The following is a 22,895-nucleotide window of genomic DNA, read 5'->3' as shown; positions in this document are numbered from 1 at the left end:
CTCATAAATTATCACTGAGGTTTCAAATACTTGATGTGTGATTGTGAACCAAAGTTTTTATTTATTTTTTGTCTGATTTCAAAAGCTGTTGATGAAATAAAGAAAACTAAAAGCAGCAGTAACCACAATGAGTGACTGACGGAGGCAAATAAATGGGTTTCAGCTCATACAAAGGATTTCTGGGACTGGGCCAACTTTCTCCGCATAAATTATTGTCCTTGTTCTGCAGTGTCACCTGAGATCCACACGAACAACGCAAGAACTTGTGAAAAGGTAATGTTTTTTTTGTCCTCCTAAAGTTTCTGATAAATTTTCTTTTTCAAAAACCTAAAAGTAGTTTTAAATTTATAAATGTACTGTGTAAGTTGCAGTTTGTTGCACAAAAGCCAGTTTAGCAGCAACATCTACTGAATAGAATTTCTTTCTTGGTGTTTTTTTTTAGTCCGCATGAACAATATGTGACCCTAAAAAAATCCTTTTTATTCAAGGATGCATTGTTGACCCTTATGGTTTTGGCTTAATCAAATGATATGATTCTGTACCTTCATAGGTAGAATGAGCCCTCAGAAAATTCAAGAAATGTACTGTATGCTCAAGAAAATGCAGTCGTACATTTTTGTCATATCTATATACAGTTCAACGGAAATACTTTATGACACGTGTCATGTGATGATTGCCAAAAATGTCCCATAGAGATTGATTTTCTTTCTTTTTATCACTATTTGTCATTTGATTTCATTTTGAAAATGGAAAACTCCTAATTTAATAAAAAAAAACTGTTTTCGCTTCTTTTGATTTTTGTTTTTGCAGAATTATGCAACCAGAAGGGTGTAGCAATGTATTTATTAATATACAGACAAATAACTATTCATTTTTTCGGCAGTTCATGGGGGTTCTACATTTATCTTCACATAAAATCTAATGTATTGTTCATATTTCGAAGTGTTGAAGTGGCAACCCCAAAGTGTGGTGGCGGACACCAGAAGTAAGGGATGCTGTCAAGATGAAGGACTCCTATCAAGTCTGGCTGGTTTGTGGGACTCGAGAGGCAGCTGACAGGTGCTGGTAGTCTAAGCAAGCTGCGGCCTCAGAGGCAAAAACTCTCTAATAGGAGGAGTTTTTTGAGGCAATAGAGAAGGACTATCATTTGGCCTCGTAGAGGTTCTGGCAAACGATCCGGCACTGTTTTCAGTGTAGGTGGGGATCTGCTGACTTCAACTGAGGATCTCCTCAATCCTCCTGACACACCTTCCCTTAAGGAAGCAGAGGCTGAGAACTCTGGGTGGAGCTGTCCATCAGCCAAGCTGATGTCAGTGAGGTAGTCCATGTGGTCCTCGGTGGCAAGGCTCCGGGGGTGGATGATGTCTGCCACAGGTCCCTCAAGTTTCTGAATGGTGTGAAAGTGTCTTGGGTGATACTTCTCTGTGGCATTGCAGGGCAGATGGGAACCGTATCTCTGGACAGGCAGACTGGAGTGGAGGTTCCCCTTTTCAAGAAGGGGGCCCGGAAGGTGTGTTCCAACTACCGGGGAATCACACTCCTCAGTCTCCCCATGACAAATCTGGTCAAGGGTACTGGAGAGGAGAGTTTGTCCGATAGTCGAACCTCAGATCCAAGAATAACGTTGTGGTTTCTGTCCTGGTCGTGGAATGGTGGACCAGCTCTACTCTTCAGGATCCTGGAGGGTTTGCAGGAGTTCACTCATCCAGTCTATATGGGTTTTGTGGATTTGGAGAAAGCATTTGACTCTGTTCTGCGTGGTGTCCTGTAGAGGGTGCTTTGGGAGTATGAGGTCCGGGGAACCTGAATGAGGGCAGTCTCCTGCTCTGTATGACCGGAGCAGGAGCTTGGTTCACATAGCCGGCAGTAAGTCAGACCTGTTCCTGGTGCATGTTAGACCGAGGCAGGGCTGCCCTTTGTCACTGGTTCTGTTCATAGTTTTTATGAACGGAATTTCTAGGCGCAGACAAGGCTCGGAGGGGATCTGGTTTGGGGACCAAAGGATTTCCTCTCTGCTTTTTGCAGATGATGCTGTTCTGTTGGCCTCATTGAGCCAGGACCTCCAGCATACACTGGAGAGGTTTGCAGCTGAATGTGAAGCAGCTGCATCAAAGATGATTAGGAGCATGCCAGTATACTCTTAATTGATTGCTTAATTGAAGTAAACAGTTTACCCTCCTTTTAATTTTTTATTTTTTTTGCAGGAACATACGAATGTTACTTTAGAGCTTATTTGCAGTTAAATACTCCAGATGTGTTATATCTAGGGCTGTCAGATATGTCAGATTAAAAAGTGTTAATCTGACATGTGCTTGACGGCGACAATTTTTTTGACGCATTAATTGTGGATTTTTTCAAACGTGCCTTTCCATACCGCGCTCGCGGGCGTCCCGCCCTCGAACTCACAGGCTGCTCTCACTAGATCACGGGCGGGTCTCCAAACACCGAGCTGCGAGCTAAAACCGGCCGGCGCTAGGACCTGGAGAGCTCCTGCACCCTAACCCGGCTCCGGTTCGCATCCAGTACCACATCTGGTGGTACCGGCTCGCGTCCGGCGCCGCGTCCCGAGAGCTGCGGACCCCCGACGTTCCGAACAGCAAGCGCACCGGGGGACGTTTTAAATGTTCTGGAGGTTTAAGCGTGATCCAGCCCCAGCATAGCGGTCTGTCTGCCGGCATATTCATGGCGTGAGCTCCGCTGGACACGTCGCTGCATCGAGCTGCAGCCAGAGAACGCAGCGGCAGTAACAGACTGTCAAACTATCCACAGTGTATCCCGCTTTTCTCAGTCTTTAATGTTTTAAAAAACAAAAGTTCATTGGAAATGATAAATCTCTATTTCATTTATTACTGTAGTTCAGCAGAGGAGGAAAAGATTTGGTCCTGACAAAAAATGAACATGAAAGTGTTATGGAAATGTTATTTTTGATGTTTTTTATTTTATTTTACTGAACGTTGATTGAAGTTTTGAATTTAAAATGCCCTTCACTTGCACTTGGGCTTTTGTTAGGCATTTTATGTTACAGCCTTTTATTGTTAAGAAAGTTTATCTCAATACAATGTTACAAAATAAAGTATTTTTGATGAAAACTATATATTTTACCATTTTTGTTTTCATAATTAATGTAGAACTGCTAAATTCCATGAAGCACACATTTTTTTCCTAAAAAAAAGGCCACATATTAATTTGTGATTAACTGCAAGTTAAAAATGAATAAAATGAATAATAATTATAATTAAAGAAGAAAAAAAGTCTTCTTTAAGTTTCATAGTCTGAAAGCAGCATATGATGCATTGCTTTCCTTTGAAATGACCAACTTTTTTGTTGGTATATGAAACAAAACTTAAAGTTAATTATTTTTATGGTTGAAAACATAAATCTGTCACCAGTGTTTCAGGCTCTTTTATTTTTCCCCATGTCAAAAAACAAGTTGGGCTCGCTCAGTACGTCTGTAAATCAAGCGTTGTTTCATTATGTGAAAAATGTGTTTTCGCGTGAATCTCTGCAAATGCAAACTTCCGTGAGTTTTTGAGTATGGCGGGGGCGAAATTGATACTTTAACGCAAAGTAATAAAAGAAGATTTCTAAAGAAACAGTGTTCTAGCTGCAGGTAATAATTAAGATGAATTCATTTGACAACAACACTAAAACAGCATAACAGTAAACGACATTCTTTCTTTTTCTATTTTAAATGAGAAGATTGCGTATGTTTTTCTTGCTTACAGCAATAAAAGAGACTTCTTGAAATGCTTTTATCAAGTCTTGAATTAATCAAAGACTTTTAGACTTTTCATTCTATTCACACTTTATCTGCTGTTGCTAGTTTGCTACAGTGAAATGAAAAAAATTTGGCTGTATAGAATTTCATTCATCATTTAAGAACTGCTACTGATGTAAGGATTCAATAAATTTATAATTCAGTCACAATCTTTAATGGTTTACAAAAATGTTCTTTTTTTATTTTTTTAACTTATCCAGTCCAGCAGCTAAGCAAACGGATAATGTGTCTTGTGTTGGACAGATGTTCCTATTACAATAGGGGGGGGGGTTATGAACCTTCTGATACACAAAGTGTATATTTGAATCGCCCATTTTATATTTGTTTGAGTTAAATATTTAGATTTTAAAAAAAGTGGGAGGGGTTAAAATCCCAAAACAACAGGTTGCTGGAGGTTTATCATTATTACTGCCAGGTGTAAACTAGCACCTGTCTAGAGACACACTCAAATATTCCAAACATACTTGAGCCCCCCCACCTAGGAGAAACACCTCCTGGCTCAGATGTGATGTGATCCGCAGCTCATGGCGAGGGGAATAGGAAAAAATCGATTTGCCAATATTTTTGCGATAATTTGTTTGGTGATACTTGTATCAATTTAAAATGTTGACATGGCGATGATTAATTCACTTTTTATGAGTGTGAGTGTGGGCTGCATGGTGGCGCAGTGGTTAGCACTCTTGCCTCGCAGTAATTCAAGTCTGGGGACGTTTATTTTGTCAAAGATTCATCTTTGCGTGACAGGCGTATTAGATATGGTACACGTGAGTTTTTGAGTGTGGCGGGGGGGAAATCTTTGCTCAAAGGCACAGTGAGGCAAAATAGATTCCTAAAACAAAAATGAATAAGCAGTCAGTGACAGCTGGCAATAATTGTGAAAAATGTATTTGACAACAGTGCAAACATTGTTTCTTTTTCAGTTCTCCTGCAATGATTACAGAAGTTTTTTTCTTGCTAATGGTATCACAAGACACTTCTTGGAAATGCCTTTTTCAAGTCTTGCATTATTCAAAGTTTTTTAGATTTTACTTTATTTACTAATTTAAAGCAAAATATAGTGCATTTTAACTAAGGAGAAGTTATCAGGCTGCAGCCAGAACCTGATTATTGCTTATTAAGAGGTTTTCTACACAATTTCTAAAGCAGTTATATAACACAGCACAAATTGCCACAAAAAGACACACAATTTCATTTTTATAGAAATATTGCTGCATAGAATTTCATCTACATTTTAATACTTTCTACTAACGCAGGGAGTCAAAAAAAATCAGGGTCACTGAGGACTATTTTGGTCACAATAACCAATGGCTTTTAAAAGTTTAAAACATTAATAAATATTCTTAAAAACAAATGTCTGATTACTTGATAAATTTAGAAACCATTTTTTTTTATCTGTTGCACAGTACTGTTTAAATCAAAATGCTTTTTTATGCATCTGTGAAAAAATCTCAACATTTTTTAGTAATTTATAAAATTTAATTTTGTATACTATTATTTAATATTTTCGGGGAACAAAACCCAACTAAAAAACAAGTTAAAGGTGACGTGTTTTAAAACTAATTGGCGTTCTAATTACAGTAAGATGATGGTTGACACATGGAAACAAAAATGTATAGCGTTAACCCTCCTCTTGGTGGAATTCAAAAGCTTTGGAACTTAGCCAACCTTTACCCTTTAAATCCTCACTTCTCCTCCACTGTTTCACCTGATGCACAAGAGATGCTTGCATGGTAAGGCTTGCTTTTCAGAATTTTGTGTTCTGCTTTACTAATTAACATAATTTGACTCCTTAATTTTCTGCATTTGGGGTATAAATCTTTTCAAAAAGTTTTTCTATACTACCCTCAAATTGTTATATTCTGATTTTTTTTTATATATATTAGGTGTGCTGATTCTTGAGCTTTAAGAAAATGGCAAGTAAAATCGTACTGCTCCTGCTCATGTCAGGGCTATGTAAGTATTGAATTTTTGTGCTTTTGAAATCTAACCTGTGTTTACATTAATCGCCGTATTTTTGGTACTTATGTTACTGACTGATGTTACATTTGCAGATGAAGTGGCTTCCCAAAATCAAGGTAAGATTTGACCGTTCTTTTACATTTACTAACTTGTGACTGTGATTTAGCCATAAAAAATAAAACATAATAAATTATTATGTACAAAATTGACATGAAGATCACCATCATTACTTTTGCTCATTGGATACGGGTTTATGCAGGTGAAATTAATATTCTATTGAAAAATGGGAATGAAAAACTACAAATAGCTTTTTGTGCAAAATTAGATTTATTGATTCCTGTTGAACAGACAATATAAATAGAAAGAAATACATTTATGTCTACTTGATACTGATTTAATCAGCCGTAAAATCTACATTTTTCTTCTTAGGTCCACTTTATCCAATTTCTGGAGATGCAACCCCCCAATCAGATGATGGAAGTTCTCCACAAATTACTCTGCAAAAGCCTTTTTTCTACTTTGATCAAAGATACAACAGCATTTATGTATGTAACAATATGAATGAAAAAATATCAAACTGTATGACCATGATTACAATACATATATTACGCCAAATTTTTTAAAGGGAAAAGAAATATTTTCATGACAGGTCCTTTCCAGTTTTTTTTTATTATTTTGTTAATTTGTAAAAAAAATTTTCATTGATAACTGAATTATTGTAGTAGCAAATCTTTTAACTGCCCATCTTTTCCAGGTCAACAACAACGGACATTTGACCTTTACTTCTTCATATTGGTCATATACACCTCAAAGATTCCCACTCTATGGATCTATGGACATAATCGCTCCATTCTGGACAGATTTGAACAACGCTGAGGGTGGTTCAATTCTCTACAACCAATACACCAGTGGCAGTGTCCTCCAACAAGCTACTCAGGACATTAATATCTACTTCCCAAACCTCAGCTTCAGTGCTGAGTGCGTCTTTGTGGCAACATGGTATGAAGTGGCCTACTTGGGAAATCCAGGATCAGTAAGTCAGAGTAGTACTTTTTAACCAACTAAAAGTGTGGAAATAAAATCAATACTGCAGATTCACACACACACACGAACATGCGGACAGACACACATATATATAATGCATATTTTATAATGTATATTTTAATGTATATTTATTTGACCAACTTTCCAGAGCGTAACTTTCCAAGCTGTATTGATCTCTGGTGGCCAGCACTCATTTCTACTCATGAACTACGGAGTTATCGATTCGACTGAGCGGACTGTGCAGGTTTGGTTTATTATTATATTGGCAAAGATGCATGCATGAATAACCTAACATATTTATATGACTGATATCTGACATAAATTACAATATTTTCAGGCTGGCTATGACACAATAAACTCGTATTACCATTTGACCATTCCTGGATCTTTCTCGAGTTCTGCAACAGGCGTCAACTCAACTTTTAGTCATGGCAGCAACGTCAATGTAACGGGTCGCTGGGCCTTCCAAGTAGACAGCGGACCAAGAGGCTGCCGGTTTAATGGTAAATTTCTTTGTAAATTTATTTTCCTTATCACCTAACTATTATGAAAGAGCAAATGATAAAGACTCCCTGTTGTAGAGTCAAGCTATGCAATAGTTCTTGTAATATCCAACTAGAGCTATGGCTATAGTGGGCTGCCACTTCCTTTCCAGTGTCACTTTGCTGCTCATGTTATGAGTGTCAGTGTCCAACATAGAGCTTTAGTTGCTGAAAGGCAACTCCATGCCCTTTGGACACCTCAACTACTTTGTTAAATAATCAAGTTGGCAGTAGGGACAAACGTCTTGATATACAGGGGGTTGTAAGAGGCCAAGCCAAACTCCAGCAGGAAGCACTAGAGCAGTTTTTTCTACTACTGAATAGGGGGTTTGCAGCTGCAGATCTTTGAGTGCAGCAGTAGGCAGTTGGATGTATTTTATGGAAAAGTGGCTCCTCTGAAAAATTATTGATGATTGAGACGGGCAGCAGTGAAGGTTCCCTGACCCATGGCTGCATGGCTGTGGTGGTTCTCCGTCACGTAAGGGACTCTACCTTGTGGCCTCTTCTTAGACCTCCATGCCAAATATGAGGATACCAAGAAAAGGGTGTGGCATGGGACACTCCTCCAAGCAGGTTAGAAGGTCCAATCTGAATATTCAGTCATTCAAAATGTTGGGCAGCCATTACTCATGCCCAATTCTCCATCTCAAGGGGCCATCTGTCCATGGTGACAGTTCCTTCATGACTGGACAGCTGACTGTCTCTCAAAGCACTGCAGGGCTTGGCACCAATATAACAAACCTAAATCAGCCCACAAGTTACTCACACAACATTGTTTTTGGAATAATAGCTCTCAAGGGTGTTAGTGTTAGCCATACATTTTTCAACAGTTTCATGTTTTTAATCACCATCAATTCACCTTACATTTAAATCGGTGTAAAATTATGGTATGGCAGTAAATGTTTTACTATGTCAACAATGTCTGGTCTCTTATGCTGAAACATCTGTGTCCTAGGTGAACCCGTTCAGCTGGGTGATTCTTTTTGGAGTGACTCCAGCTGTACACAAAAGTGCACGTGCACCACAACGGGCCTGCAGTGCTCTAACCAACCCTGCTCCTTCTCCCAAGTCTGCATGCCAAATTCCTTTCAGTTCTCTTGTCAGACGGTGCATAAACGCACCTGTACCATCAGTGGAGATCCACATTACTACACCTTTGATAATACAGTGTTTCACTTCCAAGGCACCTGCACCTATGTTCTCTCAGAACAGTGTCAGAATGGGCTGCCTTATTACAGAGTAGAGGGCAAAAACGAGCACAGAGGCAGCACTCATGTGTCATGGACACGTCTAGTCAAGGTTTTTGTCTACGATGAAACCATTGAGCTTGTGAAAGGAAACCCAGGAAGAGCAAAGGTTAGTGAGGTTATTTGTATCATTCTTTTATAGTTTTGTTTTTGTGAACATATTAAACTTTGTTTGTCTCTGACCTCACAGGTTGATGGAAGCTTTACAGCAACTCCTTTTTCCATGAATCAAGGCCGTGTCCAGGTCTATCAATCAGGTTTTTCTGTGGTTGTCAGCACGGACTTTGGCTTAACCGTATCTTATGACACATATTCACATGTTGGAATCAGTCTGCCCTACACTTACCAGAATGCAACATGTGGACTGTGTGGAAATTTCAACAACCAGCCTGGAGATGATTTCCGAACTCGTCAAGGCGAGGTCGTCAGCTCTGATGTAGTTTTTGCCAACAGTTGGAGAGCATCTGGTGATGATGAACCTGGTTGTGAACCACCGTGTGAAGGTCTGGAATGTGCTGGCTGCAATGCAGCTCAGACTGCTTTATACAGCAACAATGAACACTGTGGAATCCTTCAGAACAGCTCTGGACCGTTTGCACCATGCCACCAAACACTTCCCCCACAAAACTTTGTGGACAGTTGTGTTTATGATCTCTGTGTTGGTGGAGGATATCAACCCATTCTGTGTCAAGCATTAAATGTATACTCAAGTCAGTGTCAACAAAATGGCATCCAGCCTGAAAGTTGGAGAAGACCTGGATTCTGTGGTATGTTTTCTAGTCATTGAACATATGTTAGAGTATTTTTTGTCTTTTTTAATCAAATGGCTGAAACGTGTTATTTATATTTTTCAACCTAGAAATCCCCTGCCCGGCCAATAGCCACTTTGAGTCTCAAGCAAGTGGATGTCCATCCACCTGTGTCAATCCTAACTCCACCCAAAACTGCCCCCTTCCTGTTCAGGAGAGCTGTGTTTGTGATACCGGCTATGTCCTCAGTGCTGGAGAATGTGTTCCTCATGCTGAGTGTGGCTGCAGCTTTGAGGGTTTCTATTATCAATCAGGAGAGACTGTTATATTGGGTGGAGACTGTGGGAGGTGCTGCAGCTGCACTGCTGGCTCAATGACATGCAGCCCCTACAGCTGTGGTCCACATGAAACCTGCAGTGTGGAAGATGGAGAAAGAGGATGCAGACCTAATGGATACGCCACATGCTGGATCAGGGGGGCAGGGTCCTATCAAACATTTGATGGACTGACATACCAGTATCCTGGAGCATGTAAACTGATTGTCGCTAAAGTAGTGGGATCATCTGATCATCCACACTTCACTGTGTCAACAGAAAAAGTACCAAAAGGCCAGGATGGATTTTCAAATTATTTAAACATTGAGGTTCAGGCAACAAAAGTCACCATTGAAATGGACAGCAGCAACAGAGTCTGGGTAAATGACTAAAATATATTTCAACATTCAAAATGTATTTTTTTTTATCTATAACATGCTGTGAAAAAAGATGTCAAAACAATTTTTAACTTTCTGAACATGTTATCCAATTATATATATAAAAAGGAAGACAATTTTGTATACTATTTTCTTTATTCATAAACTTCTTGGAATATAATCCGATTTAGTTATTTTATAAATGTTTGAAATAAAAGGGACCTTGATTCAAAATACGTTTTTTATACCTTTTGAATACTGGATTTGTTTAAATGTCCTGCAGGTTGATGGTCAACTGACTGTACTGCCCTTCAGTTCTGGATCCAACCACATCCGCATCTTCCACAGCAACACTCACAGCATCATCCTTCGCACATCTTTTGGTTTGACTGTACAAACGGTGTGGCCTCACTTTGTGCGTGTCACTGCACCTGTGGTCTACAGCAGCTCACTTGGTGGACTCTGTGGAAACTACAACAATGAACCCAACGATGACTTTCAAACACCAAATGGAATCCTGGTCCACAGTTCTCAAGTGTTTGGGGACAGCTGGCGAGAAGGCTCCCTGGCATCTCACTGTGTGGAGAACTCAAATCGCAACTCCATGACTAATTACAGTACCAGTGACTACTGTGGCATTCTGAGATCCCCACATGGTCCATTTACATCCTGCTGGGCTGTGGTAGAGCCATCACAGCAAGTGGACGTGTGTGTGGACATCCTCCGTAGATCTGAAGATCCTGAATCAACTCTGTGTGAGGTTCTACGAGATTATGCTCTGATGTGCCAACAACAGGGGGTTTCTCTGGGAGAATGGAGGAATAGAACTGGTTGTGGTAAGCACAGTCCTGATCAGTTTTTGGAGGTAAGGTTCAATTGGACTATTTATGAATCAGTTTTCTCTTTCTGCAGCATTAACTTGCCCTTCAAACAGCCACTATGAACTGTGTGGGACATCCTGTCCTTCCGCCTGCCCCAGCCTCTCCTTCCCCTTCAGCTGTGACTCTCCATGTCAGGATGGGTGTCAATGTAACGACGGTTTAGTCCTTAATGGAAACCAGTGTGTGCCACCAACATCCTGTGGATGCTATCATCAAGGGCGCTATTGGCAAAGTGGTCAGCAGTTTTGGGATGGAGAAGAGTGTCAGAGTTTGTGCAGCTGTAATGGAGTGACTGGTGTGGTCAATTGTGAGCCGCACTCTTGTGGTCCTGAGGAGGCGTGTCGAGTGGTAGATGGGGAGTTTGGTTGCCATCCCAACCCTAGTGGTACCTGTTCTGCCTCTGGAGACCCTCACTACTTGACTTTTGATGGGAAGACCTACGATTTCCAAGGAACATGTCGCTATGTTCTAGCAGAGGTTTGCCACTCCTCCAGCGGGCTCCATCAGTTTTCTGTGGAGGCAAAGAACGAGCCGTGGAATGGGCTTCCCGTGTCCATTACAGCTGAGGTCGCTGTTTCTGTGTGGGGCTATAAAGTGTGGATGTTCAGCAATAACAGGGTAGAGGTAAGTACCTCTGTAAACAAAATATTGGTCAGAATTATGACATCAGATATTCAACTTACAGTAGTACATCTTACTCCTCACATATTTAGGCTTCAAATAAACGTCGAGTACAATAGTACTCAGAGAGAACAATAGCATCAACTAATTACAATGAAAAAAAAATGTTTTCATTTATTTTAATGTAGGTTGATGGAATAACAAGAAACCTGCCATTTGTCTTAAATGGAAGCATATCTGTGTTTGCAAGTGGACATCAAACTTTTGTTCGCACAAGTTTTGGTCTAAGCGTCACGTATGATGGATGGAGCACGGTGACCATCTCAGTTCCTCCAGATTACAGGTATGTTCTTTTTTAAATTATCTGAAGTTTTTAATTTATAAGACAAGTAATGTCGTTGTAGGAATTCCAACAAGGACTAGAAGTAACACTGATTATATTCATCAACTTGTCTCTTGATAATATTTGTTTGTTTGTTGACTTGTCTGGTAGCTTGAAAGTAAATATTTTTGCTTTCATCTGGCTATGTTACTTTGAGTAATAAAGCAGAACAATGAGGATATACGATTTCAAACCCAAAATTAAGAGCCAAAAGCTATATACATAAAATAAATATATAGTTTCTTTACTCTCATTCATTTACATTCATATACATACACTTGTCTATGAGTACTAATGTGTGTAATCTAAACAAATCAGACTAAGTCAGTTGTTTTCTCTCTTAATTTAACTTTTAAGGCACTTTCTCTGTCATGTAAAACTACATAGATATGCAATGACTCTATCACATTAGCAACAAAGTAATAACCCAACAGCAGCAAGTGAAGGGTTGTAATACTCCTGTCTTTTTTTCTAACTCATACCTATTATCAGAGGGAACATGTGTGGACTTTGTGGTAATTTCAATGGCAATCCAAATGATGACTTCCACACCCCAAATGGAGCATCAGTCCCAACACCAGATGCTTTTGGGGCATCCTGGAAAGCACCAGGCAACTACACCTGCAGTGATGGCTGTGGCTCCTCCTGTCCACAATGCACCAACGATCAAACCGCCAGAGCTCAGTGTGAGGTGCTTCAGGCAGCTGACGGCCCTTTCAGCTTCTGTCACGAGCAAGTGGATCCAGCACCGTTTTTCAGCGACTGCGTGTTTGATGTTTGCGTGGGTGGAAATGCAAGAAACGATCTACTATGCAGGGCAATTGAGACATATGTGAGTGCATGTCAGTCTGCTAACGTCCGGATCTATCCTTGGAGACAAAACACCACCTGCAGTGAGTCGCACTCTTGTTTCCTTAAAACTATAACTCATTTAACATAGTTTTTTTATACACATGTGGTATATTAATAAAAAAGTTCATAATTTTAATTTGATCGTGTTCTCTTTAAGGCATCAATTGCCCAGCAAACAGTCACTATGAGTTGTGTGGAACAGACTGTGACCACAACTGTGTCACCAGCACTGATGCCACCTGTGAGCATGTTTGCTCTGAAGGATGTTTCTGTGATGAGGGCTTTGTGAGAAGTGGTACAACCTGTGTTCCTGTGGAGAGCTGTGGGTGTCAGTATGAAGGCTTCTACTATAATGTAAGTCACTTGTTAAACCAACTGAATTATTATCTTTATTTTACCATAAAATTTTACTTTGTATCCAAACGTTGGCTTTTTGAATGTGTATTTTAGTTTCTTTCAAACTCTGATAATTAAATTACTTTTTTTCTATGCTGGAAAAATGTAAGTAATCCTTTATGGTAACAAATAATAACAAATGTTAAAAATTTTGCTGTTGGCAAGCTGTAACTTAATAGATACCAACAACTTGGTAAAATGAAACTATTGATCTGCTTTCAAATTTCTGACACAAACTGAACTTGTTATGTAAGCCACAACAGAAAAACTGTGTTTATTTTGCCATCCTTTGTAAATGTATGCCACACCTTTTTAAAACCTGTTCCACAGGTTGGAGAGTCCTTCTGGAAAGATGGCTGCACTGAGCTCTGTGGATGCTTTGCCTCTGGCGTGCAGTGTGTTGCTGCATCCTGTGCTCCTGCACAACAGTGCACCATAAAGGAAGGCCAGCTGGGCTGCTATGATGCCATGTCCACCTGCACTGTGTGGGGAGACCCACATTACATCACCTTTGATGGGGCCCTGGCTCATTTCCAGGGAACGTGCTCTTATATTATTACTGAGACTGGAAGCCATGGCAACAATGACACCCGGTTTGAGGTTGTAGCCACCAACAATCACCGTGGCAACAACTATGTGTCATTTGTATCATCAGTAGATATAAATTTTTCCAAAAATTCAGAGAGTGTGAATGTGAGGATTGGACCAAACAGAAGAGTAAAGGTAAACCCAACTCTCAGAACTAACTTCTTTGTTCTTCTTTCTCACGTCATATTTAACTTTTGAATTCTCCTCTTTCAGGTAAATGGAGCTGAAGCGTCTCTTCCAACAACTGCAGGAGCTTTAGCTCAAGTGTCAGCACAGGATGGTTTTGTAGTCTTTGATGCAGCTGACCTTATCGTCCAGTTCGATGGCCAGAGTACTCTATTGGTCCGAATGAGTAAGCACTATCAGAACAAAGTCGGTGGGATGTGTGGGAACTTCAATGGAGATCCTTCAGATGATAAAGTGAAACCGAGTGGCGTACTCGCCCAAAATGACAGTGAGTTTGGACAAAGCTGGAAGTCACAGACCAGCCAGCCAGGGTGAGCTTCTAAACACAAGTATCATACCTTCATGCAGTGTTTTGTCCACGCTGTATCAAACTATACATCTGTATTGTTGTTTTCAGATGTGGATCCACTGATGAGAGAAATGGAGATGGACACTGTCGTTTTTCACAGGAATACTCTGAACTCTGCAGCATCATCACCAACACCAGCGGTCCATTCAGTGCCTGCCATCTGCACTCTGACCCACAGCCGTTTTTCTCTTCCTGTGTCTATGATCTCTGTCTCTACTCTCCAGCCAATGGCATGCTGTGTTCTGCAGTTTCAGCCTATGAGAAAACCTGCACTGTTTTAGGGTTGAGCATCCCGGAATGGCGCCCTGCTTTGCACTGTGGTATGGCTCCATAATTTGATATGTCCTTATACCATATCCAGATCTCATAAATAGCACCTATCTGTGTTTCCAGCCTTGTCAGATCCCTGTGAGGAGCTGGACTGCGCTGAACATGAATGGTGTGGAAAGAAAAATGGGGAGTATGGCTGCTTCTGTGATGAGCACCATCATAGACCAAACAATGAGAGCTACGGTAAGGTCAATGATTTTTATTATTGATAAGGGGAGACTACTTAATATAAATATTTGACATTTTTAGCACTATTGTTCCATCAATACATTGCCTAAACATTTGTCATGTAGTATTATCAGCAGACAACCCAGTGGGAAAATGTTCAGGTCATGCTGTTAACAGGCCACCAGGTGGCCTCCCTGAGGTAATGCTGAGCAGCTTTCTGTGGTGATAGCACCATGTGTCAAATGAAAAAAAAAAAAAAAACCAAAAAATCTAGAGATGACACATCTTAGAGTCAGGGCACTTTATGGCATCTAAAAGTATAAAAAACAAAAATGTATAGACTTGATGAACTTTATTAATGTATACCAATATTTTCTTTTATATATTCAGTTTCTCTTTGTCGTTGAAGTGTTTAAGTTTTCTTTGGAATGTTTTCTCAAGAAAACAAAAGCATCTGAGCCGATGAGGCAAGACTGTGGAATGTGCTGTTGTTTTAATGTATTTGCCCAGGAATGCCATGAGAACACTTGTGTGATGCTTTATAAGACATTTTGTTAAGTATTAGTGATGTCAGCGAAAAAAATATTTTCACAAAAACCCATAGATGGCTTTAGAACAAAGAAGTGGTAAACCAGTTTCTTTTTATGTCTTTGGTTTTCAATAGACTCGTCCATCACCTGTGAAAGCAGTTCAGGCACTATGTCTGTGTCGCGGTGTCAGCTGTTTGAGGCCGGCTTCCACTCCAATGCTCTTCATCTTAAAGATAGGTCCTGCAATGGAACTCTTCAGAATGGAAGACTTGTTTTCCACTTTGATAATGATGGTCATCTTTGCGGGACGGTTCTCATGGTAAAAGTCAAATGCTTAGCTATTATCAACACTGACTAAATGGCTTTTCCTTCATTTCTATTTCTATTCATTTCCTTTAAATGTTCAGAGCAATGGAACCCATTTCATGTATGAGAACACTATTCAGGGGGATGTGGATACTCATGGAATTATAATAAGTCGTCAGAGGAACATCCATCTGCGCTTCTCCTGCTCTTACCCTCTTTCCCAGGCTCTGTCTATGGATGTGGGCATCAACCCTCTGGAGAGGTGAGTACTTTTATTCTGTGGACGTCCATTTGATTGCCCATCCATCCATCTTTAGAACACGTTGAACCCTTTCGAGGTAACGGGATTGCTGGAGTCAACCAGCTGCTGTTGGATGGGGTGCGGGGAACAGCCTGAAAATGTCACCAATGCAGAGCCATGTGATAGACCCTTATTTTTAGGATTTTCATGGAATATTAGTGATTGTCAAATCAACCACTTATTTCTCCAAAAAATAATGTTCAGGTTTGAAGCTTTCCTTTGCTGTCTCTCTTACAGTGTAGTGAGGAAGAAACTTCCAGCTGGTGTTGGTGTGTATCACATGATGATGACCCCCTATCAGGACGCAGCCTTCCACTATCCCTTCAACTCTAATACAAACATAGAAATGGTGGTAGATGAGAGGCTTTATATTGAGGTGCGGGCTGAAGGGGTGGACCAACACCAAATTTCTACGGTTCTGGACTCATGTTGGGCGACACCCGTCAACATTGCAAACTACCCTGTTCGCTGGAATCTCATTGTTGAAGAGTAAAGAACTACTTTATTTTTTATCTTCTCCAATTATCTTAAACATCTTATCTACTTATGTAACCATCTTGCTTACTTTCTGCCTTTTTGATTACAGGTGTCCCAATCCAGATGACGGTACAGTTGAACTGGTTGAGAATGGCATCTCCACTGTGTCCCGTTTCTCCTTCAAGATGTTCACCTTTACCAACTCCTCATCCATTTTCATTCACTGTAATGTCCACTTGTGTCTGTTGAGAAACAACAATTGCACAGCCGTAAGTACAAACAATTAAAGTGATCCAATTAGCATTTTGTCGTACAGAAACTAATCACTCCTTCCTGCAGCACTGTTATCCGGGTCACCCCACACGCTTCAGGAGGGACTTGTCCTATCACGATTCTTCAGCCATCTCAGTGGGACCGCTAGATCTGAAACCACGTACCGTTGGTAAAACTTACATTTCCTTTAGCTTACTATTGCATATAATGAAGAGCTTGACTAATCTCATTTTTGTCAATTTTTTCATTTTACAGGAAGAATCCAAAGCAGCAGTGCGCCAAGACAGATGACATCTGTCCTCACCCTGATCATTGTTTTGCTAACTGTCAAAATTCTGATTGATTGAGTTTATTTTATTATTTTGATTTCTTAAATTTTATCTTGGGTTATTGTTTGGGTTTGTTTTACATAAACAATCAGGTGAAAGCTGAAGCAGTTTAGCCTTCAGTGTGGCGGTAGGGCCCTTGTAATGCACTTTGAGGTCATAATTTACTTTGTATGTTTGACTTTCATTCAGTATTGTTTGTCCATAATGAATTTTAAAGTACTAATGAGTAAACTTAAACAATAGAGTAAAGGGATTCAACGACTTTAGTGTAGTGTAAACTGATTTAATGTAATGCAAATTTATAATAACCATTTTGCCCGTCAGTCAAAAAAGTTATCTTTTGATTATTTTAATAAAAAAATATATTTTACTGTCTACTTGAATAAATATAGATTAGTTGTTCTTACTTGTAGGGTTTCTTATTAATAAAGGTGTTTTGTTATTATTTCTAACAACAATAACAAGCGGTGCATTTTTCTATCCTACTTTTAGACATCTTTGTTTGGGGTAACATTTGGATTGCTTTTCAACCCTTTTTGGAACGGAATTTGTATATTTGTTTTTCTTTTAATACAACACGCCATACAAAAGTCCAACGTCTGCAGTGAAACCCTGTGTCATTTGTTCATCCAAACATAATTTGACGGAAAAAAATACGACTTCTTTGTTCTATTAAACACTTAAAAATAAAAACTTATTAAAGCTTTGTCTGCAAGAGACCCTTAAACATGTTTTCAAACATGTAATATGAACATTTTCTTCAATAAAAAAATTATGAGAATTTTTTTGTATTGGCATTTGTTATTAATATTGTTATCTGTGTGAGCTTGTTTTCTGCAAAAACTCACAACATTCCACTGAATCCTAAATTTAATGAATCAGTTAAAAATGTCTCAAATAATGGAACATGAAAACTTTAAAAAACTAAATATGTTTACAGCAGAACGAGTATCCAATTTTAAAAGGTTATTTTTTCTTCTTTCTTTCTCTTTTTATTTTAAGCTCAATGCTAAAGTGTGCGTGAGCAAGTGGTTAAATGAGGACATCAGAGCTTTGATCAAAAGTGGAAACTTTTAATTCGAACTTTACTTTTTTAGAAGAAAAAGTACCCTAGTCTTGGCTGCGCACATTACGTGTACAATAACTTTTAAGTGTGCGCACAAAGTAATGAACGTACTTTAAAAACACAAAATGAATGTACATATTTTAAGTCTGAGTAGTTTTTGTTTGTTTGTTTGTTTTTTTAAGAATATCAATTCTCTTGGGTAGGTTGATTGTACATAAAGGCAGGATGGAGTACGAGAGTTAAAATTAATTTTTATTACAAGATTCTAAAAACACAATTAAGAAGAGATTGCTAAAAATTTAATGTTAAAAATTTAAAGACTCAGTATTCTGGGGGCCTGAAAATCAAGGAAGGTGGAGACATGTATTCTAAAATAAATGTTGTGTGCTTTAAATACAATTTGTACTTATGGCTCTAATACATTTGTTCATTTTTACCCTAAAAATTGCCGTATTTTCGGTTTAATAATAGCACAGGCTGAGGCTGCGAGGAGAAGCAGCACAGAGTTGTGCCTCACGGCAGATTGCACAATCCCTTGCAAACGGGATTAGATGCATTTCCGTTTACTCTGTGTGTGCCAACAGCTTTTTTTTAATTTAAAAAATGTACATTGTACCCATTTTTTCACATCACATTCCATTTAATATTTAATGTAATTCAAGTTTATCCATCGTTTATTTAGTGTTAAAATGTAGGATAAAACCATATTGAATTGGTAGAAGGTGATGTATGCAGTAGCACTGCCTCAACAGAGAGGGCGCTCGTGAGCTCGCGTTTGTTCTTCAGTTTGTTGTCAATAAAGTTTATTTAAAAAGAGCTAAGCCCGCGTTTTGTTTTGCATACTTTTGCATACTGACTTTTGAAATGGCGGATTTCTCATTTTAAAAAAGTATTAAACAATCCAAACTCTTCCTTTCTTCTTACCTCTATATTTAAAGAAACATTTGGAGTGGAAGTGGTGTCCATTTTTTTTTCTTTTAAGATTCCAAGCAGAGGGATGCAGACCCCTCCGTCGACGTGAGGGTAAGGTAAACCGGGTCATGCTGTGCCGCGGAGGGTGGGTGCGCTCTGAAGCACAGAAGTTTACATTTAAATGTAAGTAATGATTTTTTTTCTTTTTTAGTTAGCATGAACTTTTTAAAGTTATAAACCCGCTGTTGTTATGTATATTCGAGTGCTGGAAGCACCGCGCTAACGCTAGCTTACCAGTTTCTTTTGGTGAGGTCATCGAGCTAACTCGGTTTGGAGGGCTAAATGTAGGGATAGGAAAAAGGGAAAATTCGGATTGAGCCTTGGACTTTCATTCAAAATATGAAGTCATAATTAATGGATGACCAATACATCTTTATTGTGACTGGGAGACTACTAAAACAAAAAGAAGAAAAAGGATTTTCTAAAGACACTGACAAGAGTTTTTTTTTGTTTTTTTTTCCTGGAGAAGCGAAATTAGTTCCTTTATAAGTAAAAGTTTGACTAGTATGCGTGTTCGTGTCTGTGTTAGAGCATCCTAAATGGCATTATTTCTTTAAATGGGTAGCAGAGTTGCAAGGGGTAGAGTGAGACATTCAGTTTAGACGGGTATCAAACCCAAATACAGTGTGCCAAAATTTTAAATTGAACAAAGCCGCGGGCCAAGGTTGAACAAATGAACCTTTTAATATGCTACCAAAAAAGTTTTAACAATGAATATTGAACAAACAAGGCTTTTAAAGTACAGGCATGCAAAATTGAGTTGCTAATAATAATAGTAGTAATAATAAGGATAGAACATACCAATGACATATTAAATAAGATTTAAATAAAAATTGAATGCCTCCTTTCTGTTTGCAGCCCTCTGAGGTAAATGTGAAAATTATCTTCTTACACAGACTAATAAATTTGAAAATAAAATAACATAACTATGAATAAATCAACCATTCAGGCCTTAGAGTAGCAAGAAAAAGTGCATAGAAAATGTATTTACTGCTCATTTTGGTTCACACTGATCTACTCTGATGCGCCAAAGCCAGATACCTGGCATCTTTTCTTGGATGACAGTTCATCAATGTCGGGGCTCAGGGTTTGAGCTGTGAGTCAGACGTCTCCTGTGAGACATTTTCGTCATCTTCATTGAGGGGAAAAGTTGCTCACATAAGTGCTAACAAACATGGAAAGCAATTGACCAACTTCGGTGTGGAGCTGAGGGATCGTGTCAGGGAGGAACTGTGGAAACTGTGCAGCCCCAACAGCATCAAACTTTGACTTCAGCGGTTGATCACACTGGAGTTCTATCAGCTCCATTTGGAAGTTGGTTGGTGCTTTTCCCACATCAACTATTAAGGGATTACTAAGCAAAGTCGGACATCAAAGTCGTCAAATCGCTGGCTAAACTCAGCGCCGAGCACACTGAGTTTTTCAGTAAACTGTACGCACACAGCGTTAGAGATCTGCGTTTTTATGGTTTGGCAGCAGGAGAAATGGCCAAAAATCTGGCTCGGAAAGAGTCAGGGCCTCACCAGCCATAACCCTTACCGCACATCGCTAATGTAGATATAATGCATATTAGCCCGAAGTTGCCGAAAACTTTGTCTGGTTTGACTGAAGCTGGCTTTAAACATTAACACTTGCAAAGCAAGGTAGACTAACAGGCTTTTCTGCTGAAATAACTGGAGTGGGTTTGGTGCCAAGAGAATCTTCTTCACGTCTCAGAGTTGAAAAACGTTTGTCTAAAAGAATTGAAACACAATGCACTTTTCTCCTAGAAAACAAACAAACAACAAAAAAAGAGTATTTCATTCCAATACTTTTCTGTAAATCAATGTTTCAAAGAATAACAGTTTTTTATTTTATTTTTAAAGGATCATTAGTGAAGGCTTGGCACTTATAGCTTCAACTAAAACAATAACAATGTCAGGATTCTTTAAAAATGTTGCTGTAGATGGCAGAGAATGAGGACCAAATTAAGGAAATGTGCCTTAAAGCCCTACTTTTCACTATGAGGTCATAGTGCTTGTCAGAAAATGGTGCTTGGTCATACATTTGTAACCTTGACACATATAATTTTATTTTTTATTTTTAAGATCACTTCCTGTCTAGCAGGTTTGACAAACTCAGAACTGGTTACATTTTTTATAAGTTCTTTTAAATCAGCCTCAGGCCCTCCACCAGCCAATGTTGTATCTAAATTGCAAAAAATATATATTTTCTTGTAAATATTTGTGCACGGATGTAGTAAGTCTTTTTGTTTTTCAGCAAGCAGTTTCCCGAAGACTTTCCAAAATTCTTTCACTTCTTTTAATGCCCGTATCTTCTGCACATTCAGTCCCATGACCTTATATACCTGAGAATTTGCTTTGGTCTTCTTATCAAACAGTTTCCGTGCTTGTTGTGATCTAGGTTATCTGTAACTGAAATGATCTAAAATCACATTAACAATAAAACAGAACACGCCCTAATATGAAATTAAGTATTCAAGGCCTGCCAATAAAATTACTTCTAATTATGAATGCTAATTTAAACTTTACAAAACACTCTTGGCGTATAATTAAAAAAAAAACTGCAATGTAAGTCTGTCTAGGAAGCTTTTGGAAAGGCTTTTGATTGAGATTGCTGGAGGCAAAACTAGAGTTGTTTTGTCATTCATTGAGACTGTCTATTTTTAGACTTCCTGAAATCCCATGCGTGACAAAGTTAAATATGACTTGTAAGGTTTCATTTTTAACATCGTATGAAGAGGTGTGAGCTTGTTTATCTGTTGCATCGGACCTCGAACTGGAGGGGACTCAGCAGATCCACCAGGTGTTGGTGAACTATCCACTTGTGCTGAGCAGATGACGGGATTCTAGAATGCACAAGGATTTTTCAACGGACGGAGCTGCTGAGCACCAAAAGCCACGCCCCCTCAAAGGATATTTTTTAAACTGAGGCTTCAGATCAACATGAAAAATATATTTTCATGACATTTAGGTTGTGGGGTTTTGGTTAAAAACTTCATAATCATAATTAAAACACTATTGGGAACGTTAAAAAAAAAAATTGTCACAGGGGACTTTAAAGGGCCAGTACCATGCTTTTCTTAAGCATTTCAAAGTAAACTATATCCATATCTGAGATCATATATTACCTTTGGAACACTAAAAAAGTAATTTATGAAATATAAGTTATTTTTGTGAGCTCTTTTCATACCCAGAAGTAAAACGACTCGATCGCCTTTCGCTCCTTAAGAGTTCTGTCCATTTCATGATGTCATCCTAAAGCCAGCCTTGTCAGTGTGTCACTCATGAAAAAAAAATCAATTTAAACAAAAACATTGATGTACATATTGTTTATCCCCAAAATTTGGCACAGACAGAGTGGTGATGGCACATGTAGACCAGTGGTCCCCAACCACCGGGCCCCTAGTCCGGCCCAGTCGGTAAATCTTTTATTTTGAAAATGAACAGATGCTCTTGATTAGCTTGAGCGCTAAAAGGATTGTGGCGGCGTGTAAGACAGGTAGAGTTGCATGTGGAACCTTTCTTTGCAAATGGATGGGATAAGTGCAGGAACAGAAGAGCAGACGGAAAAACAGGTGACAATTTTTCATGCAATTTATAATTTTTATAGACTTGTGTTTTAAATAAAGGGCTTTATGTGTATCAGTTTAAGTTAATTATTAATAAGTCTTACTGCCACTATTGACACCAAGTAAAAACAAACGTGACCATGTAAATCTGCTGAGGTAAATGCTGGTGCAACCAGTGCAAAAATGTAGTCCTGGAAGAGTTCTTATACCAGCTCTCAGAACCAGTGGTCCCCAACCACCGGGCCGCGGACCGGTACCGGGCCGCAGACCCATTGCCACCGGGCCGCGGAAGAATTTAGGGACGTTT

The 22,895-nt window shown here is 39.1% G+C and overlaps 1 protein-coding gene across 1 annotated transcript; it reads left to right on the top strand.

Annotated features, from left to right (window-relative positions):
• The first annotated feature begins 1,003 nt into the window (after nucleotides 1–1,003).
• Nucleotides 1,004–17,679, top strand: LOC112154381 (alpha-tectorin). Its single transcript, XM_036217199.1, has 25 exons — nucleotides 1,004–1,059; nucleotides 1,160–1,318; nucleotides 1,437–1,510; nucleotides 6,167–6,282; nucleotides 6,492–6,770; nucleotides 6,930–7,025; nucleotides 7,119–7,284; nucleotides 8,279–8,679; nucleotides 8,761–9,337; nucleotides 9,430–10,013; nucleotides 10,294–10,846; nucleotides 10,923–11,515; nucleotides 11,701–11,855; nucleotides 12,387–12,802; nucleotides 12,904–13,100; nucleotides 13,473–13,865; nucleotides 13,944–14,227; nucleotides 14,314–14,585; nucleotides 14,659–14,778; nucleotides 15,428–15,612; nucleotides 15,701–15,861; nucleotides 16,138–16,389; nucleotides 16,487–16,646; nucleotides 16,717–16,819; nucleotides 16,906–17,679. Exons 1-25 carry the CDS (start codon nucleotides 1,004–1,006, stop codon nucleotides 16,995–16,997), a joined length of 6,444 nt encoding a protein of 2,147 aa, XP_036073092.1. The 3' UTR covers nucleotides 16,998–17,679.
• The last annotated feature ends 5,216 nt before the right edge of the window (nucleotides 17,680–22,895 follow it).

The sequence above is a fragment of the Oryzias melastigma genome, linkage group LG19 (genome assembly GCF_002922805.2).
Source record: "Oryzias melastigma strain HK-1 linkage group LG19, ASM292280v2, whole genome shotgun sequence".
NCBI classification, from domain to species: domain Eukaryota; kingdom Metazoa; phylum Chordata; class Actinopteri; order Beloniformes; family Adrianichthyidae; genus Oryzias; species Oryzias melastigma.
Note: the sequence above shows the minus strand (reverse complement) of the source record. Positions and strands in the feature narration are given on the sequence as shown.